This window comes from Pseudorca crassidens, chromosome 14 (genome assembly GCF_039906515.1).
Source record: "Pseudorca crassidens isolate mPseCra1 chromosome 14, mPseCra1.hap1, whole genome shotgun sequence".
In the NCBI taxonomy this organism is placed as follows: domain Eukaryota; kingdom Metazoa; phylum Chordata; class Mammalia; order Artiodactyla; family Delphinidae; genus Pseudorca; species Pseudorca crassidens.
The window spans coordinates 67724174-67748723 of record NC_090309.1 but is presented as its reverse complement, the minus strand read 5'-3'; the positions used below and the strand labels follow the sequence as shown (position 1 = coordinate 67748723).

At 49.9% G+C, this 24550-nt stretch overlaps 1 protein-coding gene across 4 annotated transcripts in view; it reads right to left on the bottom strand.

Moving 5' to 3' along the window:
- GALNT14 (polypeptide N-acetylgalactosaminyltransferase 14) overlaps positions 1-24550 on the bottom strand; it is a 223771-nt gene that overhangs the window by 60463 nt on the left and 138758 nt on the right. The window contains exon 1 of one of the 4 annotated variants that reach the window (XM_067703337.1): positions 12350-12550. The exons of the other annotated variants lie outside the window; for them this stretch is intronic. Within the exon in view, the coding sequence (XP_067559438.1) occupies positions 12350-12378 (29 nt within the window). The 5' untranslated portion in view covers positions 12379-12550. Of the gene's footprint in view, positions 1-12349; positions 12551-24550 lie in introns of those variants that run through there. 4 annotated transcript variants of the gene reach the window in all.

Below are 24550 nucleotides of genomic sequence, written 5' to 3'. Positions count from 1 at the left end.
CACAAAGCTCTGCCCAGGTGTTCCTCTGGCCTGAAGCCTTCAGTGGCTCCTGATATAGAAAGTCCAAACTCCCTATCACAGCCTTCAAGACCTTCCACAATTGCAACTTCATATGCTGCCATAACTTTCTGCCACTGCTCTCACTATTACCTCTGCATGGAGCAGTGTCCTTTCTCTTTTCTCCACCTGTTGAACTCCTACTCATCCTTCAAGACCCAGAGCAAATATCTCTTGTCTGCAAAGGCGTTCCATACTCCCCCAGATAGGTAATGACCTGTGCTTTGTGCTCCCATAATTTTGTACATATCTCTCTCCTGGCACTTCTCAAGATGGACTATCTCCCCCACTTGACTATGAGTTCCTCTAGGGAAGGACCCTTGTCTATCTCCATGTCCCCAGAACAAGAGGTAAGTATATCAGATGCCCATTCATGGAGAAAGAGAGAAAGAAATTCAGGAAATGCATTCCTAGGTCAGCTGATGACGTAGCCTTTTATGCTTTTAAAAGGGGAGGTATATAGTTCTGTCCCTCACTGAATCAGGGCTAGCTTATAGGACTAATAGAAAATGATGGAAGTGACAGTGTGTGACTTCTAAGGCTAAATCATAAAAGCACCGAAGACTCTGCCTTGGCCACTTGGAGGGAAGCCAGCTGCCACGCTGTGAGGACACTCAAGCAGCCCTGTGGAGTGATGCTGACGTGTGTTGGAACTGAGGTCTCCTGCCCACAGCCGGCACCAACTTGCCAGACACAGGAACGAGCTCCCCTGGAAGTGAGTCCACCAGCTCTAGTCAAGCCTTCAGATGATGGCAGCTCTAGCAGCTCCAAGCCTGAACCGCCCAGCCAAGATGCTCTGAATTCCTACCTCACAGAGACCATAAGGACAATCAATGATTCCTGTTGTTTTAAGCCACTAAAGGTTGGGGGTGATTTGTTGTTCATTAAATAACCATTATAAAAGAGGAGGAAAATGCCTTGAAATGGCCCCTAGTGAGAAGAGGCCTTGGACTTGCCTACCTTTGGATTCAGACCTGAGTCTAAGCTGGGAGCAGTGGGGAGGGAGGAGGGCAGGGGGCTGGCAGAGGTGGACTTGGGGCGGGGGGGGGGGGGTCCCTCGACTGGTGTGCTGCAGGGTCCATGGCGAGCAAGGAGGGGCTGGGAGGGACCCAGGCAGAGGGGTAGGCGGCAGTGAGCACTGTCAGCACCAAGAGGAAGGAGGGGGATGTCAGGGAGTGGAAGGATAATCATCTGTCTCCTTATAGGAAGCTGATAAACAGAGAGCTTAGCAGAACCTCCCTGCCTCCATCAGAGACGGGAGAGAAGACAGACGAGCACGATGACTGAGAAGACCGTGCTGCCAGGGCTGCGCTGAGGGTCAGGCCTGGGCACTGCGCTGGAGACGGCGTCCCATTCCACACCCCGGGCGGTGATGGGATCCCAAATCCCAGCTTTTATGAGGTAAGCTATTCTGGGGCACGTTGGTGCAGGAGGTACTGGGAGTTACCCGCTTAGAGAGCTTTTGGGGACGGGGCTCCTCTTCCTGCCTCGGAGGCATCCAGCTGGGAGGCAGGTGTACAGTCGCACAGTGACGCAGCAGCATGCATGTGGCGCTGGGAGAGCAGAGGGAAGCGGACCTCTGCCCGGGGATGGGGCAGCGGTGGGGTGAATGTGAAGAAGGCTTCATGGAGGAGGAGGTGCTGGATCTCACAGGGTGAGATAGGGACAGATGGACACAAACAGGGTACAGCATCCCCGTCACAGCATGGTTCTGGACCTGCAGGCCGGATGCCCAGTGAGGCAGTTGGCAGAATACTGGCCCAGGGGTCTGGATACCACTGACCAGCTGCGAGACGGTGGGTAAACCAGCCACCTCTGCAGGCTGCTGTCTGCTCATCTGTGAAACAGAGCCTGGGCCCAAGGCTCTCCTGCTAAAGGTTCCCAGAGCATCAGTAACCAGAAGCTTTGATCGTAGCTGACGTGCAATAAGCATGGTTGATTTGAACGAAAGGCTGTGAAGGCCGTTCTGCAGCTGAGGCTCAACTGTGTGGCTGGACATCCACATTTACTTTTCTAAGACTCAGTATCTTCACCTGGAAAGTGGAGACAACAACTTTTAACTTGCAGATTTTTCCCCCTAAATTATTAATATGTTAGGTAATGATAGATGCTTGACAAATAGTGACTATCATTACTATTATTATTATTATTCTTTTTGCGGTACGCAAGCCTCTCACTGTTGTGGCCTCTCCCGTTGCGGAGCACAGGCTCCGGACGCGCAGGCTCAGCGGCCATGGCTCACGGGCCCAGCCGCTCCACGGCATGTGGGATCCTCCCGGACCGGGGCACGAACCCGTGTCCCCTGCATCGGCAGGCGGACTCTCAACCACTGCGCCACCGGGGAAGCCCTATCATTATTTTTAACATGACGTTTAAATCTGCAGACTCCTCCTCCCGCTGGGTGCAGCCAGATCTTGCACAGGCTGGAAAGGCGTCCTTAGTGAGTGGTTCTGCCCTGTCTGACAGCGGGTAAGGGGCACTGGGAGGCAAGAGGCGGTAAAGAGAGCAAAGAGAACATCAGTGTTAGAGAAAGGAACCTGGGCTGTGACGTCAGTGTGAATCCTGCATCTGCTGAAAACTGGCTGTGTGCCCCTGGGCACGTCCTTTACCTTCTCTGAGCCTCAGTGTCGTCACCTGTAAACTGAGGACAAATACCTCCTTTTCAGGCTTGTTTGTGGAGATTGCAGAGAATACAGGCAAAACACGTGGTGTTTCATAGCTGCTGAGTAAATGGTGGTGAGTAATATTATTGCATTGTGGTAAATACTATTGTAATAATAATATTGCCTCCAGGCAACGTTCAGTGCTTTTGGACAAGAACTACAAACTCAGAGTCCAGCCAAGGCAGGAAGGGGCTTGGAGAGGACCCAGTCCAACCTCCTAAAGTGGGCGGAACTCAGCCCAACAGGCGTCCATTGGCACCTGGGCTGCTTTGCTCCCGGGCCTCAGCCCCCTCCAGCCTCCTGCTCCTGCAGGATAAAGGACAGGGGCTCTTCCTCGAGGCTGGGCAGAAATCCCATAAGCGCCTCCTGTGTGCACAGGCCCAAGGGAGGGCAGGCCAGCAGGAGGCGGTGCATCACAGCTCTGAGGAACGGGCATCCCGGCTCCCGGCTCCCGGCTCCCGGCTCCCGGCTCCCAGCACTCAGCACTGTCTTCCTCCTGCCCCTGCTCTCAGCTCATGCTGCCTGGACTCATCCTCCGTCTCCTCGGACCCTCACAGCAGCCTCTGAGAACCTCTACTCCACAGATGAGAGCAACTGTGGCTCAGGATCTCACTCAAGCTCACACACCTGGTGAGTGGCCGAGATGAGCTGCGTCCAGGTTCCGTGACTTCTAATGTGGTAGTTGTCCCTAGCATCCACTGTGAACTCAACCTGGTTAAGGCACAGGAGCCCGAGGGGACAGGGCCCACCTCCCCAAGCCCTGCGCATGAGCCACCTGCCCTTCAAGACCCAGGGGGGCTGCAGTCCCACTTGGACGCGAGCCCTGGGCACTGGCAGCAACAAGGCCAAGGGGCCAGGAAAAATCCTTAAAACAGGCCACTGTGGGGACTCAGAATGTGCGTGGGCTTCCTGTGAGAGGATCTAAAAGATTCATCAAACGGCAAGATCTATCAGGGGCACCAGGGAAATGGAGAAAGCTGCCAACACTGAGATCTGGCGCCGGCAGATGGACGAGAAACATGTTTATAATTTATTAAAGATTCAGGGGTTTTACTGGAGAGAAGAGCTAGCGAGCAGGAAAGATGGGTGTGAGGGTGCAACCAGGAGGAAGGGCGGGACCACCGCTGCGTGCAGAGACAGATGCCAGCCCTGGGCTGCTGTCCTGATCGCCACAGCAGCTCCTGCATAACGCGCGCTCCTCTGAGCTGATTCTCCACCTGTAGTTTCCTTTTTGAATTTTCATTTTTTAAAGAAAGATTCAACTGACTTAATTTCTCCACGTTCAGGTGGGTCTCACAGTGCTTCCTAACCATCCATTTCCTGAGCGTTCAGTGTCATTTACTGGCTGAGGACGCTTCCAGAGAGGTGTTCTGAGATGCTAACGCCTGGCACGGGGTCAGAGCTTCCTCTTCCATCTCTTTCCATCTCTCCACCAGCCAATCGCTGCTCTGCTGCCTACCCCGCCTCATCCCTGAACCTGAACAGGTGCCAAGCGGGGATTCAGAAACACCCCAAGTGAGGACGGCTGTCAGTTATCACAGAGCTGCAATGCTGTGCACATGCCTTTTATTTTATTGCACAAGCTCATTAAACTGGCAGCAGCCCGTAAACAGAGTGTTATGATGATCACCAGCCCCATTTTAGCGCTGGGCAGCAGGGAGAAAAGATGAGGTCATAAAGCAGAAACATTTGGGGGCTTCCCTGGTGGCGCAGTGGTTGAGAGTCCGCCTGCCGATGCAGGGGACGCAGGTTCGTGCCCCGGTCCGGGAAGATCCCACATGCCGCGGAGCGGCTGGGCCCGTGAGCCATGGCCGCTGAGCCTGTGTGTCTGGGGCCTGTGCTCCGCAACGGGAGAGGACACAACAGTGAGAGGCCCGCGTACCACACAAAAAAAAAAAATTAGAAACATTTGGGATTTTATTCTCGAGTGTGAAAACAGGAGGGAGTGATGGAGAGGCAGACCCAGTAACTTTGAAGCAGAGAGTACAGCATAACAATTATTATCACTAAAATGTCCAGAACTGACAATGGCTCTGTGTCTAGGAGGCAAACTCTCGAAGCGGGGGTCTGGCACCCCAGAGGGGAGGCTGAGGGCAGTTAGAGAAAGGGAAAAGGTCATGCAAATATGCAGCATGACACAGTGGAAATCAGGCCTGGGGTGGGACACACTGGGCCAACCCTTTGCCACTTGGGAGCTGGGCAGTGACTTCCTTGATGAAATTATCCACCTCAGGGAAGGTTTTTTTTTTTTTTAACATCGTTATTGGAGTATAATTGCTTTACAATGGTGTGTTAGTTTCCGCTTTATAACAAAGTGAATCAGTTACACACATACACATGTTCCCATATCTCTTCCCTCTTGCGTCTCCCTCCCTCCCACCCTCCCTATCCCACCCCTCTAGGTGGTCACAAAGCACCGAGCTGATCTCCCTGTGCTATGCGGCTGCTTCCCACTAGCTATCTATTTTACGTTTGGTAGTGTATATATGTCCATGCCACTCTCTCACTTTGTCACAGCTTACCCTTCCCCCTCCCCATATCCTCAAGTCCATTCTCTAGTAAGTCTGTGTCTTTATTCCTGTCCTGCCCCTAGGTTCTTCATGACCGTTTTTTTTTTTTTCTTAGATTCCATATATATGTGTTAGCATACGGTATTTGTTTTTCTCTTTCTGACTTACTTCACTCTGTATGACAGACTCTAGGTCCATCCACCTCACTACAAATAACTCAATTTCGTTTCTTTTTATGGCTGAGTAATATTGCATTGTATATATGTGCCACATCTTCTTTATCCATTCACCTGTTGATGGACACTTAGGTTGCTTCCATGTCCTGGCTATTGTAAATAGAGCTGCAGTAAACATTGTGGTACCTGACACTTTTTGAGTTATGGTTTTCTCAGGGTATATGCCCAGTAGTGGGATTGCTGGGTCATATGGTAGTTCTATTTTTAGTTTTTTAAGGAACCTCCATACTGTTCTCCATAGTGGCTGTATCAATTTACATTCCCACCAACAGTGCAAGAGGGTTCCCTTTTCTCCACACCCTCTCCAGCATTTATTGTTTTTAAACGACTACTTAGTGACCCCTGCTGCCAGGCGCTGTCCTGAGCACCTCGCATATTTAAGGTTCACAGATAGCCCTGTGGGAGGGTGCACTGTTTAATGGATTCACTCAGGAGGAGACTGAGGCGCAGGGAGGTTAAGTAACTCACTGCAGCTAGTGAGCCCAGGCCTGCTGCATATCCTTGTCACCAAGCCACCACCTCTCCGTGCCAGCACCATTCCAGGCATCAGGGTATCCCTAGCTGCCGTCTGTCCCCTAGGTGTATTACGGGCCCTGCACACCATGTGGACCCCTGGGCTCACACTCGATCACCACCCCCAAGGAGCAGCTTCTACCGAGCTCTAGAACCCAGCAGGGAGGCACAGGCTGCCTGCCGTTCCGGGGTAGTGACAGCAAGGCTGGGACACTGCTGGCTGAGCCGCCACAGGGGCTCCCACTTACGCCCAGATGAAGCCTGAAAGGGTGGGCACAGGGTGATTTCAACGAGGCCCTGGGAGGCGCGTGAACCTGTTTTTAAGCAGAAAGCTACAGTTTGTCCCTCCGATTCCCGCAGGTCCAGAGCCCGTTCCAGAGGCCAGACCAGACATAGAAAACGAAGGGGTTATCTTCTCCACGTGTGCCATTTGCCTGAACTCTACAGCTGCAAAGGCCAAGGGAAACAGGCATAAACTGTGAAGCAGGGGTACGTAGGGCTAGTTTCCTGGGAGAACACTGTCCCCAAGGCAGTCACCACCTGGATTCCCTGCAGGTGGGTGGCACAGCCTTTCCTTGGTCCCCACTTCCGTCTCTGTCCCCCTGTGTCCTCCACTATAGCCCAGAAGAGGTCCCAGGGAGACCACATCTCCTCCCCATTTTCCTGCCACCAACACCCCCCCCAAAGCTGACGTGTGTGAGGAAGAAAGGACGAGAGGGGAAGAGCTCTTGGCCCAGTGACCTTTCCAGAGCGTCAGCTCCCTCAGGACAGGGACCAAGAATACCTAATACATTTCCCAGCTCAGTTCTGTGCAAGGAAGCCTGCTCTCAGCTATGCGGAAAAGGAAGATGACCGAAAACTATAAAACGCCAAATGTATAATTGACCTCTAGGTTCAAACTTGACTCTTTAGAGGAGAAAAACACGAGCAGTATAAAAAGTATGACAGCTGTAAAACCAGAAATTCCTTTTAATCTCATTTCATGGGCGACACTATACACTGTAAGGCATGAAATTTTTAGTTCGTGTCAACTTCACTGGGATTTCACATGCAGATTAATTGGTTCATCCACATAAACATATACTGCTCCTACTTCTTGCCTCAAGTCACCCTCACTTAGCGTTATGGAAATCCTGCGTCTCATAAAAGACACTTAAGATAACAGTGAGATCTGCTATTCCATGACACGGCCACATTTTGAATTGCTGAGCATGTTACTTTTTTTTAAAGATTGTTTTTTGATGTGGACCATTTTTTTTAATGTCTTTATTGAATTTGTTACACTACTGCTTCTGTTTTATGTTTTGGTTTTTTGGCCGCAAGGCACGTGGGATCTTAGCTCCCCGACCAGGGATCAAACCCGCACCCCCTGCACTGGAAGGTGAAGTCTTAACCACTGGACTGTCAGGGAAGTCCCTGCTGAGCATGTTATTAAATTCTAGTATCCTGGGAAGGGGATAAGGGGGCCAGGGCAGGGAATTGAACTGCTTAGGAACTTGGTTGAGCTCCTGGTGGGCAGATGAAGGCCCCCAGCACCCACCTCCTTGTGTAATCTCTTAGCCTTGAATGTGGACTAAACCTCGTGTCTTGCTTCTAAGGAACAGACTACAGCTAAAGTGATGGGATGTCACTTTTGTGATTAGGTCACAAAAGACAGTGACTTCCATCTTTTTCGCTTGTATGTTTTGCTGAAGCAAGCTGCCATGAATGGGGAGCCCCACATGGCAAAGCACTGAAAGCAGCCTCTGGTCCATAGCCTGTGAGGGACCGAATCCTGCCAACAACCATGTCAGTGAACTTGGAAGAGAGTCCCCCCTGAGACGTGCCCTGAGATGCCTGCAACCCCAGCTGACACCTTGAACACTGCCTGTGAGAGACCCTGAAGGAAAGGACCCATCTTGGCCATGCCTGAATTCCTGACCCACAGAAACTGTGAGATGATAAACATTATTTTAAGCCACTAAGTTTCATGGTAATTTGTTATGCAGCAACAGACAATGAATACAGGTACCCTTAGCTCCTGAAAACCCGAGTCCACCAGGATTTCTCACTGCCCTGGGGTCAAAGGTAAATTCTCTTGGGTACTTGGTGGAAGAGCTATGCAAAGGCATCACGATTCTCCCAGCGCAGAGCTCCAGAGCTCCCACTTCATTCATGCTCTGTTGGCATCAAGATGTTGCTAGGTACAGGATTCCTATGGCCACAACGTACAGAGGGAAGTTCTTCAGGGGTACCTTTGGGGTTTGTTCCAGTCTTTAAAGATTCAGCTCCCTTAGGGCTTCTTAATATGAATCAAACACATAGAAAATGGTTGAGAGACTCTCTTCTCACTTCTCCCGTGGACGGTGCATAACTAGTACCCTTCCACACGCACAGAGGAGAAGTTAATTCATCTCATATAATGGATGTCATAGGGCTTTAAGGCTTGATTCACTTGAAGAAGTCCAGTAAAGAAAGGCTGACCTAGACGGTAACACAGACATCCCTCCACTCCATGAACACGAGGCCATTTGGCACAGCCCTTGGTCTCAGGCTGGGCCTATTAGGCCAACAAATGCATTCCCTGTACCAACCATCGCCATGCTCTTGGTTGACTCTATCTGTCAGGCCAGCTCGGGGTCTGCGGTTCACTTCTTGCTCCTCGGAGAACCCTCTGGATTTCTTAGCCACCTACTTCCAGTAGCATCACATTTCTAAGACAACCTACATCTTGACAATTCTAGGGCACTTCCACCATCATTATTAATTGCAGGCTCCGCAAGCTCATCTTCCTGGCGATGTACCAATGCCCCAAGGGTTCTTTGCTGACATGCTGCAAAGCTAACTGGAGAGCGGTACACTAGGATGTAAGGGGCCATGTTGTCTGGAGGCCGCCAAAGGCTCAGTCTCTGCCGCTCTTTCGCAGCCCAGAGTAGCTGGGAGACCTTTCCCTCTCTGGCTCCATACAAACTCCTGGGCTGCTGCAATACTGGACTGGAATGGACCACAGAGCTCCTCTGGTTAGTCAGTCCCTACATTGTGAGCTGCTGGACTGCATCTCCAGAAGCCTACGCACGCTCTGAATAAAGTCTGCAAGAGTCAAGTAAGTTTGGCACATGAGAAATACTGGAAAACTACTAGATTAACTTTTTGGTGATCCACCCATGCACACTAACATGTTAAAGCTTCTGAGACTTGCGCTAGCATCCTGTTTACCAAGCTTTGACCTCAAACCCTGCCCTAAAATCCTTCACATATCATGGGAACTCACATATTCACAGGATATATATATTGTATCAAGCCTACCACTTAACATCCTACCAAAAACAGAATTTTGTAACGCACAGGTTTTAAAAGCATTGCTTCCAGCTCCCTCCTTTTTTAAAGATGTGCAAACTGAGGCCCAGAACAGTGAGCAAATCGACTTGCCACGTTCACCCTGCTTGGCAGTGGCCAAGCTAAGATCTCCTAGCTCTTGGCTATTGAACTTGCTACTTCCTTAAAGCACTCAGGCTTGGGGGGCCCTGTCAGATGGTTTAGAGAAGCCCCAGGCCCAGTCCGCATGGGGGTACTGGCCACCTCTGCTTTCCAGCGCCCTTTTACCCCCTCAAAATATTCCCACCAAGGTCCCCATTACTTCTCTATGTTGCTAAATCTGATGGAAAATTCTCAGTCTTTTCCTTGCTTTGTCACCTCCGTAGGAGTTAATATTGAGGGCCATACATCTCATTAAATGTTTGGATCTTTGCCGTTGGCTTTGGTAGAATCCCCCTAGCATGGTTCTCCTCTTCTTAGGCTGTTTCTTGGTTTTCCTTTTCTTTCCCTCCTCTGAAATTCTGGTGCTCCTTTCGAAAATCCTCTCCTAAGCCATTCTCTCCGCAATCTTCCTTCCCTCTAGATTATTTTACTTGTTTCCAAGCCTTCAATTTCCCATCTGTTTGCTGACGATCCCAACCCTAACCTTAATCTGATGAGCATCTTCTCTAGGATGTCCCCACGAGATGACCTCTTCAGCCACCCTCTGCCTCTCATACCTCGCCCAAGCCTGCCGACCCTTCCGTGTTCCCCAGCTCACCATCTACCGTGTGCCCAAACCCAAGAGGTATTCTCGAATCCTGCCTCTCCGTCCCTGACACCAGCCTCCCCGTCCCTGACACCAGCCTCCCTAAACCTAATCCTATCAATCCTTCTTACGTATCTCTCAATCTGGCTGTTTCTCTCTTTTCCCATCATGTCTTTTCTGGATTACTGCAGCCGCTTCCTAGCTGGCTTTATCCCCTTCCAGTCTCTCCTGCATGTTGCAGCTAGAATGATCATTCCAAACTGCAAATTTTTAACATGTTTCAACACTGCCCAACTGCTCACAAAATAAAGTTGAACCCCCTAATCACCGCTTACCATCCTCGGTGACCCGGCTTCACCTGTGACTCCTCTCTTCACATCCTCCAACTTCCAGCCACGTTCTGCCTCACCTGTTCTTTCCCCTCTGGACCTCAGCAGGCGCTGCCCTCCCTCCCACGTGTCTGAAAGGCATTCTCCTCTCTTCCAAGGCCTGGCTATTTTTTCCTCTTCTAATCCTGGCTTGGAAGGTACTTCCCCTCGGAAGCATTTCTTGATCTCCAAGTCTTTTCTATTGCACCCCCCTAGGACCCTGCACTCACCCCATCACTGTGGTTTATTACCAAGCATTGGGAACTCTCCGTCTCTTCTGCTGACTCTTAGCTGCAATGAAGGCCAGGACTTATTCGTAGTTATAACCTCAGTCCCTGGCACAGCGACTAAACATAGTATAGGTACGATAAACATCTGAATAATGAGTGGATGAGTGAATGCGGGAGGAAGCAGGTGAGGCTTCCATGGGGGCAAAGCCAGAGGAGAAAACGTCCCTTGCCAAGTGACAGGTGGCACCAGCACATGGAAGCTGCAGAGCTGTAAGCTGAGTGACGTGCCAAGGTCAGTCACACAGAGGAGTCCAAACAAGTCACCCAAACTGAGAATGGTACCATGTGGGGAGAATGGGGAGCCTTGGGCTCCTCAGGCTGTCCTGGGAGAACTTCTGGGACAGTCATCTGGTGCCTGTGGACAGGTCTGATGCATTCTCTGTTGCACTGAAAACTCAGCTATGTTTAAAAAGCTGGGATGTTCCCCTTGTTCACTGAAGTCCCAGCGATGAACAATGCTTCCTCACGTGGGAGGGGAGAGACTGAATCCTAGCTGATAGGACTGCCAGACTATGACTCAGATGCCCTTTTCTCCCAGACCTGTGCTGTCCCATATGGTAGCCACGAGCCACCTGTGGCTACTGAGCATTTGAGATGTATCAGAATAGAGATATGCTGTAAGTATGAAATACACACAAGATTTCAGACTGATAAAAAACGCAAGCTACCTCATCAGTAATTTTTTTACCTTATTTTATGTCAAAATGATAATTTTGGGTGTATTGGGTTAAATAATACATATTATTAAAACTAATTTCACTTAAAAAATTTTAATTTTTAGGGACTTCCCTGGAGATCCAGTGGTTAAGACTTCACCTTCCAATGCAGAGGGTATGGGTTCGATCCCTGGTTGGGGAGCTAGTATCCCACATGCCTCGTGGTCAAAAAACCATAAAAACAGAAGCAATATTGTAACAAATTCAATAAAGACTTTAAAAAATGGTCCACATAAAAAAAAGTCTTTAACAAAATTTTACTTTTTAAAATGTGACTATTAGAAAAATTTAAATTACATACATGGCTTACATCTATTTCTATTAGACATCATTGTCCTAGGTCATTACTGAACCTAGCTTATATATAATCTAATTTAAAATTTCAACGTTAGTGTCAGACAATAGTTTCTAGATATTGGGTTCTTTCATATGAGTAAAACAAAATTTTAAAAAAATATAGAGAAGGTTTGCAACATTTTCTTTTGCAGCAAAATTGTATTTTAAAACTCTCATCATCTAGCATCATTGTTATTTCATAAAAGAAAGGGTGTTTAAACAATCAAAAAGGCCACAACCTCAGAATCATTAAAAGCGTTATAAATCATAAAATTAAACTTTAAGAAAATCTCCCTCATTATCTCCCCTTTTCCCCAACTCCACAGATCAGATCTGCACTAATTCACCAAATGGCATCTGAAAGTACAGTTCAAGGGTTTGTCCCACTAAATTATGATGCACCTATGTCCACCCTCCACAGACAGCACGGATACTAAACGCAGAAGACAAGACATCTCCACGCTTTGCTCTGGAAGCAGCAGCTCCAGCTCTGTTCTTGGTGCTGCTGATGCTATGACATGGTATGATTTTTCCAGTCTCTAGCCCCAGTGTATCTCCTCACGCACGTCTGTTGTCCAAGCTGCCACGCGCAATCTGGGCTCGGAACGCACAACTAACCTGGCGAATGCAGACGCCTCTGGCCACATTTAGACCTCCTAGAAATGACCATGGCTCCGTTCTGCACCACTGTGTTTTTCCAGACAACTCAGCCCCTTTGAAGTGAGTGGAACACTGAGGTTTGGTGGAAACCACAGGGAAGTAGCAGCGCCTTTTCTCCAGAAAGATCAGCTGCTCTCAGGAAGCCGCAAAGAGGCTTCTCTTGGGATGCTGCCAGGACCTGGCTTAGTTGGTACCAAGCACTACCCTGATGGCAGCTGTGTGCCCGTGTGTGTGCCCGTGTGTGTGCATGTGTGTGTGCAGGGGAGAATGTTCTCAAAAGGCAAATGCAGAGTCTAGCCAGGACCAGGAAGTGTGGAGGTGGGCCAAGGCTTAATTTTGAAATGTTTCCTGAAAAAGATTCCTCAGCGTCTGAGACTAGGGCTCCTCCAAGTCTTATTTTAGTCCTGCTTGAATCACGTTACACGATAGTAATAATAGATAACATTTATTGAACCCTAGGTCTCAGGTATTCTTCCAAGAGCTATAAATCTGCACAGTCATTCCCTGAGGTAGGCGCTGAGACCTCCTCGCTCGTCGTGGAGACGACCGTGAGGTCACAGTCACTAAGCAGCAGAGTCTCGACGTCACACCAGACGGTCTGGTTCCCAACTCAGCTCTCACACTCCACTAGAATGACCCTTGATGGTCAGCCAACACACTCGTTTGCAAAACTCTGTTTCATGTTGACCTTTCTCTCTGTTTTTGCTCTTGAAGTCTGCACGCTGGAAGGTTCTGGAAAGATGGAAAATCACAAGTCTGGGTGTCCCTCGCCTGCTAAGGAAGGATGTCTCCCCTTGATCTTCCCTGAACTGTGTCCTGATACTTCTCAGACTTTGCAGCTAAAGGATCAGAGAAGAGTCATTCCCTTCCTTTACCTGAAGGGGGAAATGTTCCTCAAACTGAAGCAGCTGAGATAAGACCTGTAGCCTAGTGACTCCAGGCATGTGGTCAGACCCAGCACACTGAGCGCCAGAATGGTCTGGTTGAGGGCCAAGCATCCAATGTCTCTTCTGCTCTAGGGGACTCATAACGGAAGACCTCCCGTGCCCGCCTGTACCCTTCTAGACTGTCGGCCCATCCCCGAGTCAGTCCTGTACCAAATTCTGCCTCCATCCCCTCTTTTTACTCTCACTTCCATCTGCCCAAGCCTGGCCCACCCCCTTGATATGTGGGACTACAATGGCCTTCTGACTACTCCTCATCTCATTCCTCCCCCCACCTTCCACATTAATCTTCCTAACACCCTGCTTCACACACGTAACTCTCCCTACCTTCCATAGTTACCTAAGCTAAACCTTGGCCACATCCCAAGTCCCCCACCATCGTGTTAACCCTTCAGCTCCGCCCCACGGTTCTCTTGCCTGAACCTTCTAGCCCTGCTAACCAGTCCACGCCTCCTTGGCCATGCCTGAGCCACGACCTCCACACACCTCCCCATCCAGCCACCGTCCTTTCCAGGGCTGCCTCAGTGTAACTTTTGTGCAATGCTTAGCCCAGGTCAGCCCCTCCATCGCACTTCTCATGGGCTCCCTGGACTCCCTGCCCCTCCTGCATGGCTGTGCTATCTTCTCTGTGGGCAGCGGCCATGTTTCTCCTGCTTAATGTTCCCGTGGGCCAGTTACTCAACCAACTGCAGTCACTTTCCTCACCTCTAAACCCAGGATCACAGCAAAGTTGTCATGAGGCTTAACTGAGAGAACATATGTAAGGTGCCTACCACGTGTCAGGGGGACTAGTTTGATCAATAAATGCTGGCTGATTTTATGTGGTAACGCAGAGAATTCTTTGTTGAGTGAAGGTCGTTTTAAATTTCCCGTGATTTTTCTCCCTCTGTTCTGAGGATTCATTCCCACGCCTGCACGTGCAAACCCTGATGTTTTCAGTAGATTGTCTGAGAATGAATCCAGTGGGGTGCTCTTTGAATCCATCAGTCATCTGCTGATACTGATGAAGTGTCTGAGTGCCAGGCACTGTGTGTAGCTCTGGAGGGAGGTGCAAATGGAAGTCAGCACCCCTGCCCCTGTCGCTCAAGGAGGGGAGAGGGAAAGCTTGAAACTCGGGGTAACGGGTGCTGCTCAGAGGTGAGCGAGTAGGAGGCGCTGCCCTACTTAGCCTGAGGGGGAAAATGTCTTCCTGGAGTGGAGACCCAACCAACCCGCATTCCTGAAAGGGGAGAGAGCAGCGAAGGTGAGAAGGCATGAATGAAGCCTTGTGCAGTCAGGCAGCTGCAAGCCTGGGCTCGGCTGGGGTGGGCTGGCAGCTTTGCAGGGTTTGGATGGGGAGCGATGCATCGGCATTTGGGATGCTCTCCATGGAGGAGGTGTGGAGGGTGGACCGGTAGCGGGCCAGAGCCCAGTGGGAGGGCGGCTGAGGGCTGCTGCGGTCACCCAGGCAGAGGCGAGAGCTGTCAGCAGGGAGCAAGGGCAGGGACCAGGAGCTGTGTAGGAGGCAGACCCAACAAAGTGAGGGTGAGAGAGGAGGGGATGCCAAGGGTCTGGTTTGGGTCACAGGGTGAAGAGTGGGCTTGCCCTGGGATGGAGACATGAGAGCAGACTGGGTACAGGCAGGCTCGGCACGGCCTGGAGTAAGGAAAAAATGATGTGTCCATATGATGTATCAAGGAGTGACGGGGAGAAGTAGGAAAACAGGGGACAGAGATAACGATGTGTGGTCTGGCTGCAAGGTCACTGGGAGGGTGAGGTGAGGGCAGACGTGAGAGCTGTCAGATACAATATGCTTCAGTCGAATGTAAGTGGCTCCTCTTCCTACATCCAGGACACTAAGGACCCCACAAGGGGCCTTTGCTGATCGTGCCACTTGTCAGTCCAGATGGAAGCCCGGCTGCCACGTGACTCCCCGGGTCCCCCAGCAGAGCCCTTCTGTCACGTCACACATTCCTCAGTGAGTTTTCCCGCTGTCCTTGGTCCCCGGGGCTCATGTCGCTCCATCCCACTGTCTGTCACCACAGCTGCACGGGCAGCTTCCTTCCCACAGCTTCTCCCACCCACAGCTGTCATCTCCTCTCTGCTCTTTTCATCTCTTGTCAAACACATTTTGTACTTCCTGGACCCCGGCCCTTAAATCACTCCCTCTGCTGGCCTTGGCATCTATCCCCGGTATCTGAAAAACGCAAATTTCACCAGACGCGGCACTGCAGTTGCCTCATGGCTTATTTTGTGTTCTAGTTTCCAAAGTAAGTCTGACATTCAGGCACGTGAAGTGTTCGGTGCTGAGAGCCAAGGATGAGGCAGGATGCTCTCTGCACAACTTCCACCCCTGCCCGCCTTGCTCTTGGAGCGCACGCCAACTCGGAGGTGTGGGACAAGGCACCAGGCCACAACCTCTCCAAACTTACTCACATCACCCCTTTGTCCTGGTTTGGGTCACCCTCCCTGCCCGCCTCTTGGACCTGCTTTTACCCACAGCTGCAGAGCGGTGAAAAGGCCCCAGGGCCTGAGTGCTAACGCTGGACTGCTCACGACCACAGCTAACAAACAGTCACCGAGGGCTTACTAGGGGTTGAAGACTGGGCTCCGCATGGATTATGGATTTGCTCACCCTCACAGCAATCCTGGGTACCGTCATTATTCCCATTTTAAAGATGAGGAAACTGAGGCCCGGGAGCTGAGTAACTTGCCCAAGGACCAGCTGGTAAGTGGCAGAGATGACTTCTCTCGGGGCTCACATGGCGAGAAGACCTACTCTGCCACTTAGCCAACCAGCTGCCTTGCCTGGGCCTCTGTTTCCTCTGCTGTGAAATGACAATGACCCCTTCACCCATAGGGCTACTGAGGACATCACGGGTAAGGGATGTGAGAGTGCTTTGGAAAGTCTCCCGGAAATATAAGGTGTGATTATTCTCATTCTAGGCACTTACCACAAGGTTCAGCCTTTCACTAAGGAATTGCCAAAGGTGCCTTGAGACTCCTTGGGCCTCGTCAAGCCAGGGTTACCAGCCCTGTTTCTCTCTGGCGTTAGGGGCGTCACACCACGCCAAGTGCACTAGGGGTCGGGGGATAATGGTAACTGAACACGACAGCATCCTGGGCTTTAAAGGGAAAAGTCCGTATGTCCCAACTCCCTGTACTAGACTGAAAAACGTGGGCAGGTCACCAGTTTGCAGCCAAGCTGCCGCCCACGTGTCAATTCCAGGGGTAGATGGTTTTGTTGTCGTCGTGTTTAATAGATCCTGAGACCTTCGGATAAGTGCAAAGATCATGTCACATCAGCTTACATGTGGATCTCCAGCTGGGAGGGAGTCTGGTGACCTCCACTGAGGGGAAGGCATGAGGGGGCAGGGGAACCATACAAGGAAACGGCCGCAGCAGCAATAAAAAAGGACAGCTCCACTGGTTCTGCGGGGCCCTCGAGTCCTGTCAGGAAGGGGAGTGCGTGAGCAGAACGATTAAACCGGGGTCTTGGGGGCGGGCCATTGCTGCTGAGCTAGAAGGAGCCCTGCGTCTGGAAATAGCCTCCAATCTGAGTCAGTCCCTAAGTCACTTCCTGCACATTCTTACTGGCAGAGTATTTTCCACCAGCAGCAGAGCTAGAAGTGACCTTAATAACAATCTCTGAGCTACTTCTCTCTTCTTAAAGGTGAAGAAATGTCACCCAGAGAGCGGAAGAGCTGGGGAGCATCTTAGGACCCAGATCTTCTCATGCTCCATTCAGCTCTTCCCCTCTCATTTTATCATGCTGCCAAGATGTGGGACAAAATGCCAGAAACTAATCAGAAGAGGAGGAGATAATTGAGGACAGACTCAAAGCCAGGCTTCATGCTTGGTTCTTGGGCTAAGAGCACAGAAAGATGAACAGGGAAGGGGCAAGACTCTTGATCAAGGATTCAAGTGGCCGATACACCTAGGAAAAGGCGTTCCACTTCACTGATTCGTGGAGAAAGGCAGATGTAAACCACGATGAGACACCCCTACTCAGCCTCTAGAAAGGCTAAAATGAAAGAGACTGATTACAGCAAGTGACGGCCAACAAAGACATGGAGCCACCGGAACTCTCACCCGGCTAGTGGGGGTGGAACGGTCTAACCGCTTCCTTAGATGTTTGACAAAATCTTAAAAAGCTGCCAGGGGTGGGCTTCCCTGGTGGCGCAGTGGTTGGGAGTCCGCCTGCCGATGCAGGGGACACGGGTTCGTGCCCCGATCCGGGAGGATCCCACATGCCGTGGAGCGGCTGGGCCCGTGAACCATGGCCGCTGAGCCTGCGCGTCCGGAGCCTGTGCTCCGCAACGGGAGAGGCCACAACAGTGAGAGGCCCGCGTACCGCAACAACAACAACAACAACAACAACAAAAAAAGCTGCCAGGGATACACCCTATAGAAACGCATACGCCTGTTCGCCAGAAGACAAATACAAGGTTACTCATAGGAGCTCTATTCAGAAGAAACTCACACTGGAAAAACCCCAAATGAGCATTAGAAGTGGAACAGATATATAAATTGTAATATATTCCTCCAAAGGAATACTATACAGCAATGAGAATGAACAAACTGTCTTGCAAAATGTGGCTGGATTTCACACACTTATCTTTTTTTTAATAGATTTTTATTGGAGTATAATTGCTTCACAATACTGTTAGTTTCTGCTGCACAACAAAGCGAACCAGCCATATGGATACACATGTCCCCATATCCCCTCCGTCTTGAGCCTCCCTCCCATCCTCCCTATCCCACCCCTCTAGGTCATCGTAAAGCACCGAGCTGATCTCCCTGTGTTATGCTGCTGCTTCCTACCAACCAACTATTTTACATTCAGTAGTGTATGTATGTCGATGCTACTCTCACTTTGCCCCAGCTTTCCCCTTCCACCCCAAGTCCTCAAGTCTATTCTCTATGTCTACCTCGTTTTTTTTTTTTTAAACGTTGGGGGTAGGAGTTTATTAATTTTATTTATTTATTTTTGCTGTGTTGGGTCTTCGTTTCTGTGCGAGGGCTTTCTTCAGTTGTGGCAAGCGGGGGCCACTCTTCATCACTGTGCACGGGCCTCTCATTATCGCGGCCTCTCTTGTTGTGGAGCACAGGCTCCAGAGGTGCAGGCTCAGTAGTTGTGGCTCACGGGCCCAGTCGCTCCGCGGCATGTGGCATCCTCCCAGACCAGGGCTCGAACCCGTGTCCCCTGCATTAGCAGGCAGATTCTCAACGACTGCGCCACCAGGGAAGCCCCTCTATGTCTACCTCTTTATTCCTGCCCCGCAACTAGGTTCATCAGTACCTTTTTTTTTTTTCCTTAAGATTCCATATATACACGTTAGCATATGGTATTTTTTTTCTTTCTGACTTATTTCACTCTGTATGACAGACTCTAGGTCCATCCACCTCACTACAAATAACTCAATTTCATTTCTTTTTATGGCTGAGTAATATTCCATTGTATATATGTGCCACATCTTCTTTATCCATTCATCTGTCGATGGACACTTAGGTTGCTTCCATGTCCTGGCTATTGTAAATAGAGCTGCAATGAACATTGCAGTACATGACTCTTTTTGAATTACGGTTTTCTCAGGGTATATGCCCAGTAGTGGGATTGCTGGGTCATATGGTAGGTCTATTTTTAGTTTTTTAAGGAAGCTCCATACTGTTTTTCATAGTGGTTGTATCAATTTACATTCCTACCAACAGTGCAGGAGGGTTCCCTTTCACCACACCCTTCCCAGCATTTATTGTTTCTAGATTTTTAATAATGGCCATTCTGACCAGCGTGAGTGATACCTCACTGTAGTTTTGATTCGCATTTCTCTAATAATTAGTGATGCTGAGCATCTTTTCATGTGCCTCTTGGCCATCTGTATGTCCTCCTTGGTGAAATGGCTATTTAGGTCTTCCACCCATTTTTTAACTGGACTGTTTGTTTTTTTTGCTATTGAGCTCCATGAGCTGTTTGTATATTTTGGAGATTAATCCTTTGTCTGTCGTTTCATTTGCAAATATTTTCTCCCATTCTGAGGGTTGTCTTTTCGTCTTGTTTGTGGTTTCCTTTGCTGTGCAAAAGCTTTTAAGTTTAATTAAGTCCCATTGGTTTATTTTTGTTTTTATTTCCATTACTCTAGGAGGTGGGTCAAAAAAGATCTTGCTGTGGTTTATGTCAAAGAGTGTTTTTCCTATGTTTCCCTCTAATGGAGAAAAGACAGCCTCTTCAATAAGTGGTGCTGGAAAACCTGGACAGCTACATGTAAAAGAATGAAATTAGAACACTCCCTAACACCCTATACCAAAATAAACTCCAAGTGGATTAAACATACACATACCTTTGAGGGAAGGCAGACACACAAAGTACACACTCTTTATAAACAGCTCAAGAACAAGCAATGCTAGTCTATGGCATTTGAAGTCTAGACAGTGTTACTTATGGTGGGGAGCAGAGTGGGGAACAAAGGTGGCTTCTGGCAAACTGAGGGTCTTGTCCCTGACCGAGGTGCTTGATATAGGAACGTGGGTAACTTCTCTTAGGAAAAGTTCATCAAGCTGTACATGTACAAAGTGTGAACTTTCCTATATGTCTGTGATGCTTTGATAGAAAGTTTACTTAAGACGAAGAGAGATCCTCATCCGTGGGTATATTTTGGTGTTGCAGGAATATTTCAAAAGCCACGGAACTGGAAGGATTCAAAATACAGCCCATGAAATAGGCAAGGACTGTAATGAAATAGGTAGCAAACTCATCAGTGCCTTGTCCCCTTCTTAGAACTCCAACCATCCTGGTGCCCTTCATAGTGCTAGAGAGAACACCCCAGAACACAGAGCGCAAATCCGAGGTCCCCTCAGCCTTCTGCCTCTGACCTTTAAAAGTACACACCCCAAACCAAATTTTTAAGGAAAAGATAATTTAGAGGAGAGAGAAATGATACCACCTTCCCCTTGGTGTTACTGGCCCTGGGCACCAGGACTTAGTTTCAAGGCCAGAGTAAGGGAACATTGTTCCCATGGGGAGTGACCCACAGGTGAGGAGGGACTGGTGGCCTGTAGGGGCACTAAGGTAGTTCCCAGTCATCCAGTGGGGGATTTGCTCACTTGGGGAATCTCAGTTCCACGAGAGCAAGCGCCAGGACTGCTCATTTACTGATATGTCCCTAATAGCCTAATTATGCAATATGTATAAGTAATAAGTATTGGGGGCTGTTTTTTTTTTATGGCAAATATTAATTCCAAACCAGTTTCCTATTCTGGGCACTGAATATACCTCTCCATCTCTTTCTACATCTCTTTCCATTGCCTCTTTCCTCAGGCATCATGTAATAAAGGGGACAAACCCAAGGAGGAGGAAGGGAAATCTGCCCCCAGAAGCAAGGCCATTTAGTACCTTTCAAAGCCACACAGCGTTCTTCGTGGGGTACCTGCCCATTAGAATTTGGCCTCAGTGACAGAACACCAGAAGAAACTACTGACTCCATTAACCAACTGAAATATGTTATTTCTGTGTCTCTAAGCAAAACTAAAATAAAAATATCAAACTATCTTATCTGAAGCCCAGAATCCTCATGCATCATCTCTTCTGCTTGTTCCTACAAGCACAAGTCAAACACACACACACACACACACACACACACACACTCACTCACTCAGTGAACCTGGCCATAATAGGGGTTTTATGTTTGTGACAGAATTATATGTATATGTGTATACACACACACACACACACACACACACACACACACACACACACACACGCTCACCTAGAATCTAAAAGCTTGATTTTGAGTTTAACCCAAGCATTGACTAGCTGTGCGACCTTGGACAAGTCCCTTAACCTATCTGAGCCTGAATTTCCATACCTAGGTATGTGGTTAATCTGCTAGTCTTGCTGTTCTGCCCCAATCTCCACAGCCAGTACTGGTACTCAATCCTGAAGCCCAGCAGTTAGTTTGGGGGTCAAGAACAAACCCCCTTTTCCAGGTCCCTACCAGCTCCTTTTCCTGCCGGACCAGTTCTGGTTTCTCATCTCTCCCACCTCACCTCTGAGTAAACTCCCAGGTGTAAGACACAACACTCCCACCCTGAGGATGCCAGAGCCTCAGAGCCAATATCCCACATTACGCTCCACCGCCTTGGGCCGGCTCCAGGTTCAGGCTGGGCTTGGTCCCCTCCCCCAGGCAGGAGCTCCCAAAATATGGTGCTGCCCCAAGATGTGCTGTCTAGGGCATCTCTCAGGGTTGCTCTGATGAGGGGCCAGATCAAGTGTGAAAGTGAAAGCATTCCAGTGTTTACTGAATTAACTGTAAGGTCCTCGCCCCAAATCCAAGGCTTTGCCCCAATATGACCCGAAGTATCCCTTCCAGAATTATCCTCCCCCACTCATCCCCTCCATTATCCCACCCTCCAAGGAAACTGGACTGACTCCCACAAAACACTGTGGCTCTTCCATCTCCTTGCCTTTGGTACACTGTCCCCTCAACTTGGAATGCCTCCCACCTGCAAAAATCCTACCTGTCTCCCCTAGTTCTTGCGGTCCAGATGCTGCCTCCTTCAAAAAACCTCTGCTTCCCATTCACGTGTAAACTCCTTCTCCTCCTTATGCCAGCCTAATGCTATTTTGTCTTTTTCCTATGGGAAAGCTCCTAACTCCTGTGTTCTGTTCCATGGTCAAGACAGAAATAGCTACACCCAACCAGAGACAGGGCAGGAAATGGGCGCTTGGAAATCAAGGGCGGGAAGGCTGTGCCTTAACTCCAGAAATAAGGACATGGCTTCAGGGCAATCCACATTTGAGCATCAGGAACCCGTTGCTGTGCACTTCTCCCACTAGACCATGAGCTCCTGGGAGCGGAGACCAGTTCCTAGCACGGAGCTCTGCATGCAGTTAGTGTTCAGTAAATGTGCTGAGTGGATGAATGGGGAAATGAGTGAATGAGTGAGATGCACAGTGGTGGGAAGTCAAGTTGGTGGGAATTAACTAGGAAACAAGGTGTGAGAAAACATTAGCTAAGGCGGTTTGTCCAGATGAGTTCTCATCAGTAGCTTTTCTTGACTGGCCCCCTTTCAAAGGCTGAAGAGTTGCCCTTTTGGGAAATCTGTCCGAATCTCATAGCGCAGGCCAGGGGTTGAGGGAGGGACCTGCAGGGGCAGCACACAAGGAACAGGGGACCTGAGTGGAAGGAATCCTGGCCCAGAGACGCCCTGCTCTCTCAGCCTTTGTGGTCTTTCTTCCTCCGCACCCTGGAGAGAACCCCTTCCCGGGGCCTGTAAGTGGTCCTGCAATCAGGGGTACCCAGGGCAGCAGACACAGTTCTCCTGCTGAGAGATTCCAGGCTGTTGGGAAACTCTTCCCGCTATTCCCTTCCAAAGCTCCCTGAAACTCTCAGATGCTCTGGAGTGAAGCACTCTCAGAACCACTGTCAACGGGCTTGCAAACTCCTGTATTGAAAAATGGCGCACAGAGACCAGAATGCAGCAGATGGGAGAGCTTGTTTGCAAAGCTAACTGTCTGCGATGGGTTTCCCCTCCCCTCCCCTCCACCTTGATCTGGAATCACCAAGTCTATGCTGAGCTAGTGGAGCTGCCTTGACTCTGAGGGAATATGAACATTTGTTACGCTTAGCCATTCCAGCCACAAAGATCTGGATCCTATTACTGCTAAGTGACGAGGACAAGGATAGAAACGATGATGATCTTCGGCAGCCACTCCAACTGAGTAAATTCAAGGAAGGATAAATGCAATCCTAGACTGGGCCACAGCCCCTTCGTTTCCCAGGATGAAAAGAAGCAAAGGAAAAACGTCTTCCCGGTGAGATTATCGAAGTGTGGAATTTTCCCTCCAGGCAAGCGATGGGCATCCCACTGTTGGAATGATTTAGCACCGCACTGGACAGAGCCCAGGAGGATATGCCGCCGAGGGGAACAGTCAAACCCAGCATGGCCGGGGGAGGTGACCTAATGAGGCTTCCCAGCTCTCACTCCTCTCAGCTCACAGCTCACGGGCGCATCCACCCTGCCACCTGCTCCCCTGCAATCAAAGCGACCCCATAATAAGCATTGCTAGGCAACAGCGAAAGTATACATGTGCCTCATCAAAATATTTCCCCCCTTCACGAGGGGTGTGTCTGCCAGACGTTTTATGTGCTACTTGGATGATAGCAAATCCAGCTGTTGTCACCAGAATGTGGTGACGGGTGGGGGCGGCAGGACTGGAAAATGAGGACTGTTTGTTCGACCAGACAATGCTTGAGAAACAGCAGAACCCCCCTGGGAAATGTGCTCAGCCTCACCCCAGCTAGACGCTGTCTCTTCCTCACTGAAATATTTATGGTACCCCACCTCCAGCCCCCAACACAGGCAGCCACATCCACTCATCCTTGCGGCCCCACAGGACTTAGGTAGTGCCCTGGAAATGAAGGCTCTCATCCGAGTTAACAGAACAACGGGCCTTAGGGGGAAAATGCGGGACTAGGATGCCCTGATGAAGCACCCCGTGTTGACAGAGTCTTTTTTTTTTTTGTGGTACGCGGGCCTCTCACTGTTGTGGCCTCTCCTGTTGCGGAGCACAGGCTCCGGATGTGCAGGCTCAGCGGCTACGGCTCATGGGCCCAGCTGCTCCGCGGCATGTGGGATCTTCCCGGACCGAGGCACGAACCCGTGTCCCCTGCATCGGCAGGCGGACTCTCAACCACTGCGCCACCAGGGAAGCCCCTGAAGCACCCCGTGTTGTATGCACACGAGGCCGAGGCGGCTGGGAGAGCGGAGCATATGTTTATATCAGGAAGAGAAGGCCAACCACGGAAGAATGAACCCGTCTACAATTGTGTGGCATTCAGGGAATGCGAAAGCTTTGAGGTTATCTAGTCCAACTACAGATGAGAAAACAAGCCAAGACAGGGCAGGGATGGGCAGAAGGCCATTGCTGGTCACCTTGTCCCCACTGCTCTCACTGGGCCTGAATCAGGGGTGGGGAGACCAAACTGTAGCAAAGACATGTCTGAAGCCCCAAGACAGCAGGTTTCCATCTCAAGATTGTGAAAATGTCAAATGTTACATAAGGGGTAGGGCGGGCAGGGGAAGGTTGTTGACCCTGAAGGGTGAATGAGTAGACCCACTGGAAACTGTAGGAACTCATTTCTAAACTCTCCTCACTGCTGACTCCATGGGCCCCACGGCCCCCATAAACCCTGGAATGGAGAGTTCAAAGCCTGCCCCCCAGTCTTATCTGCTACTC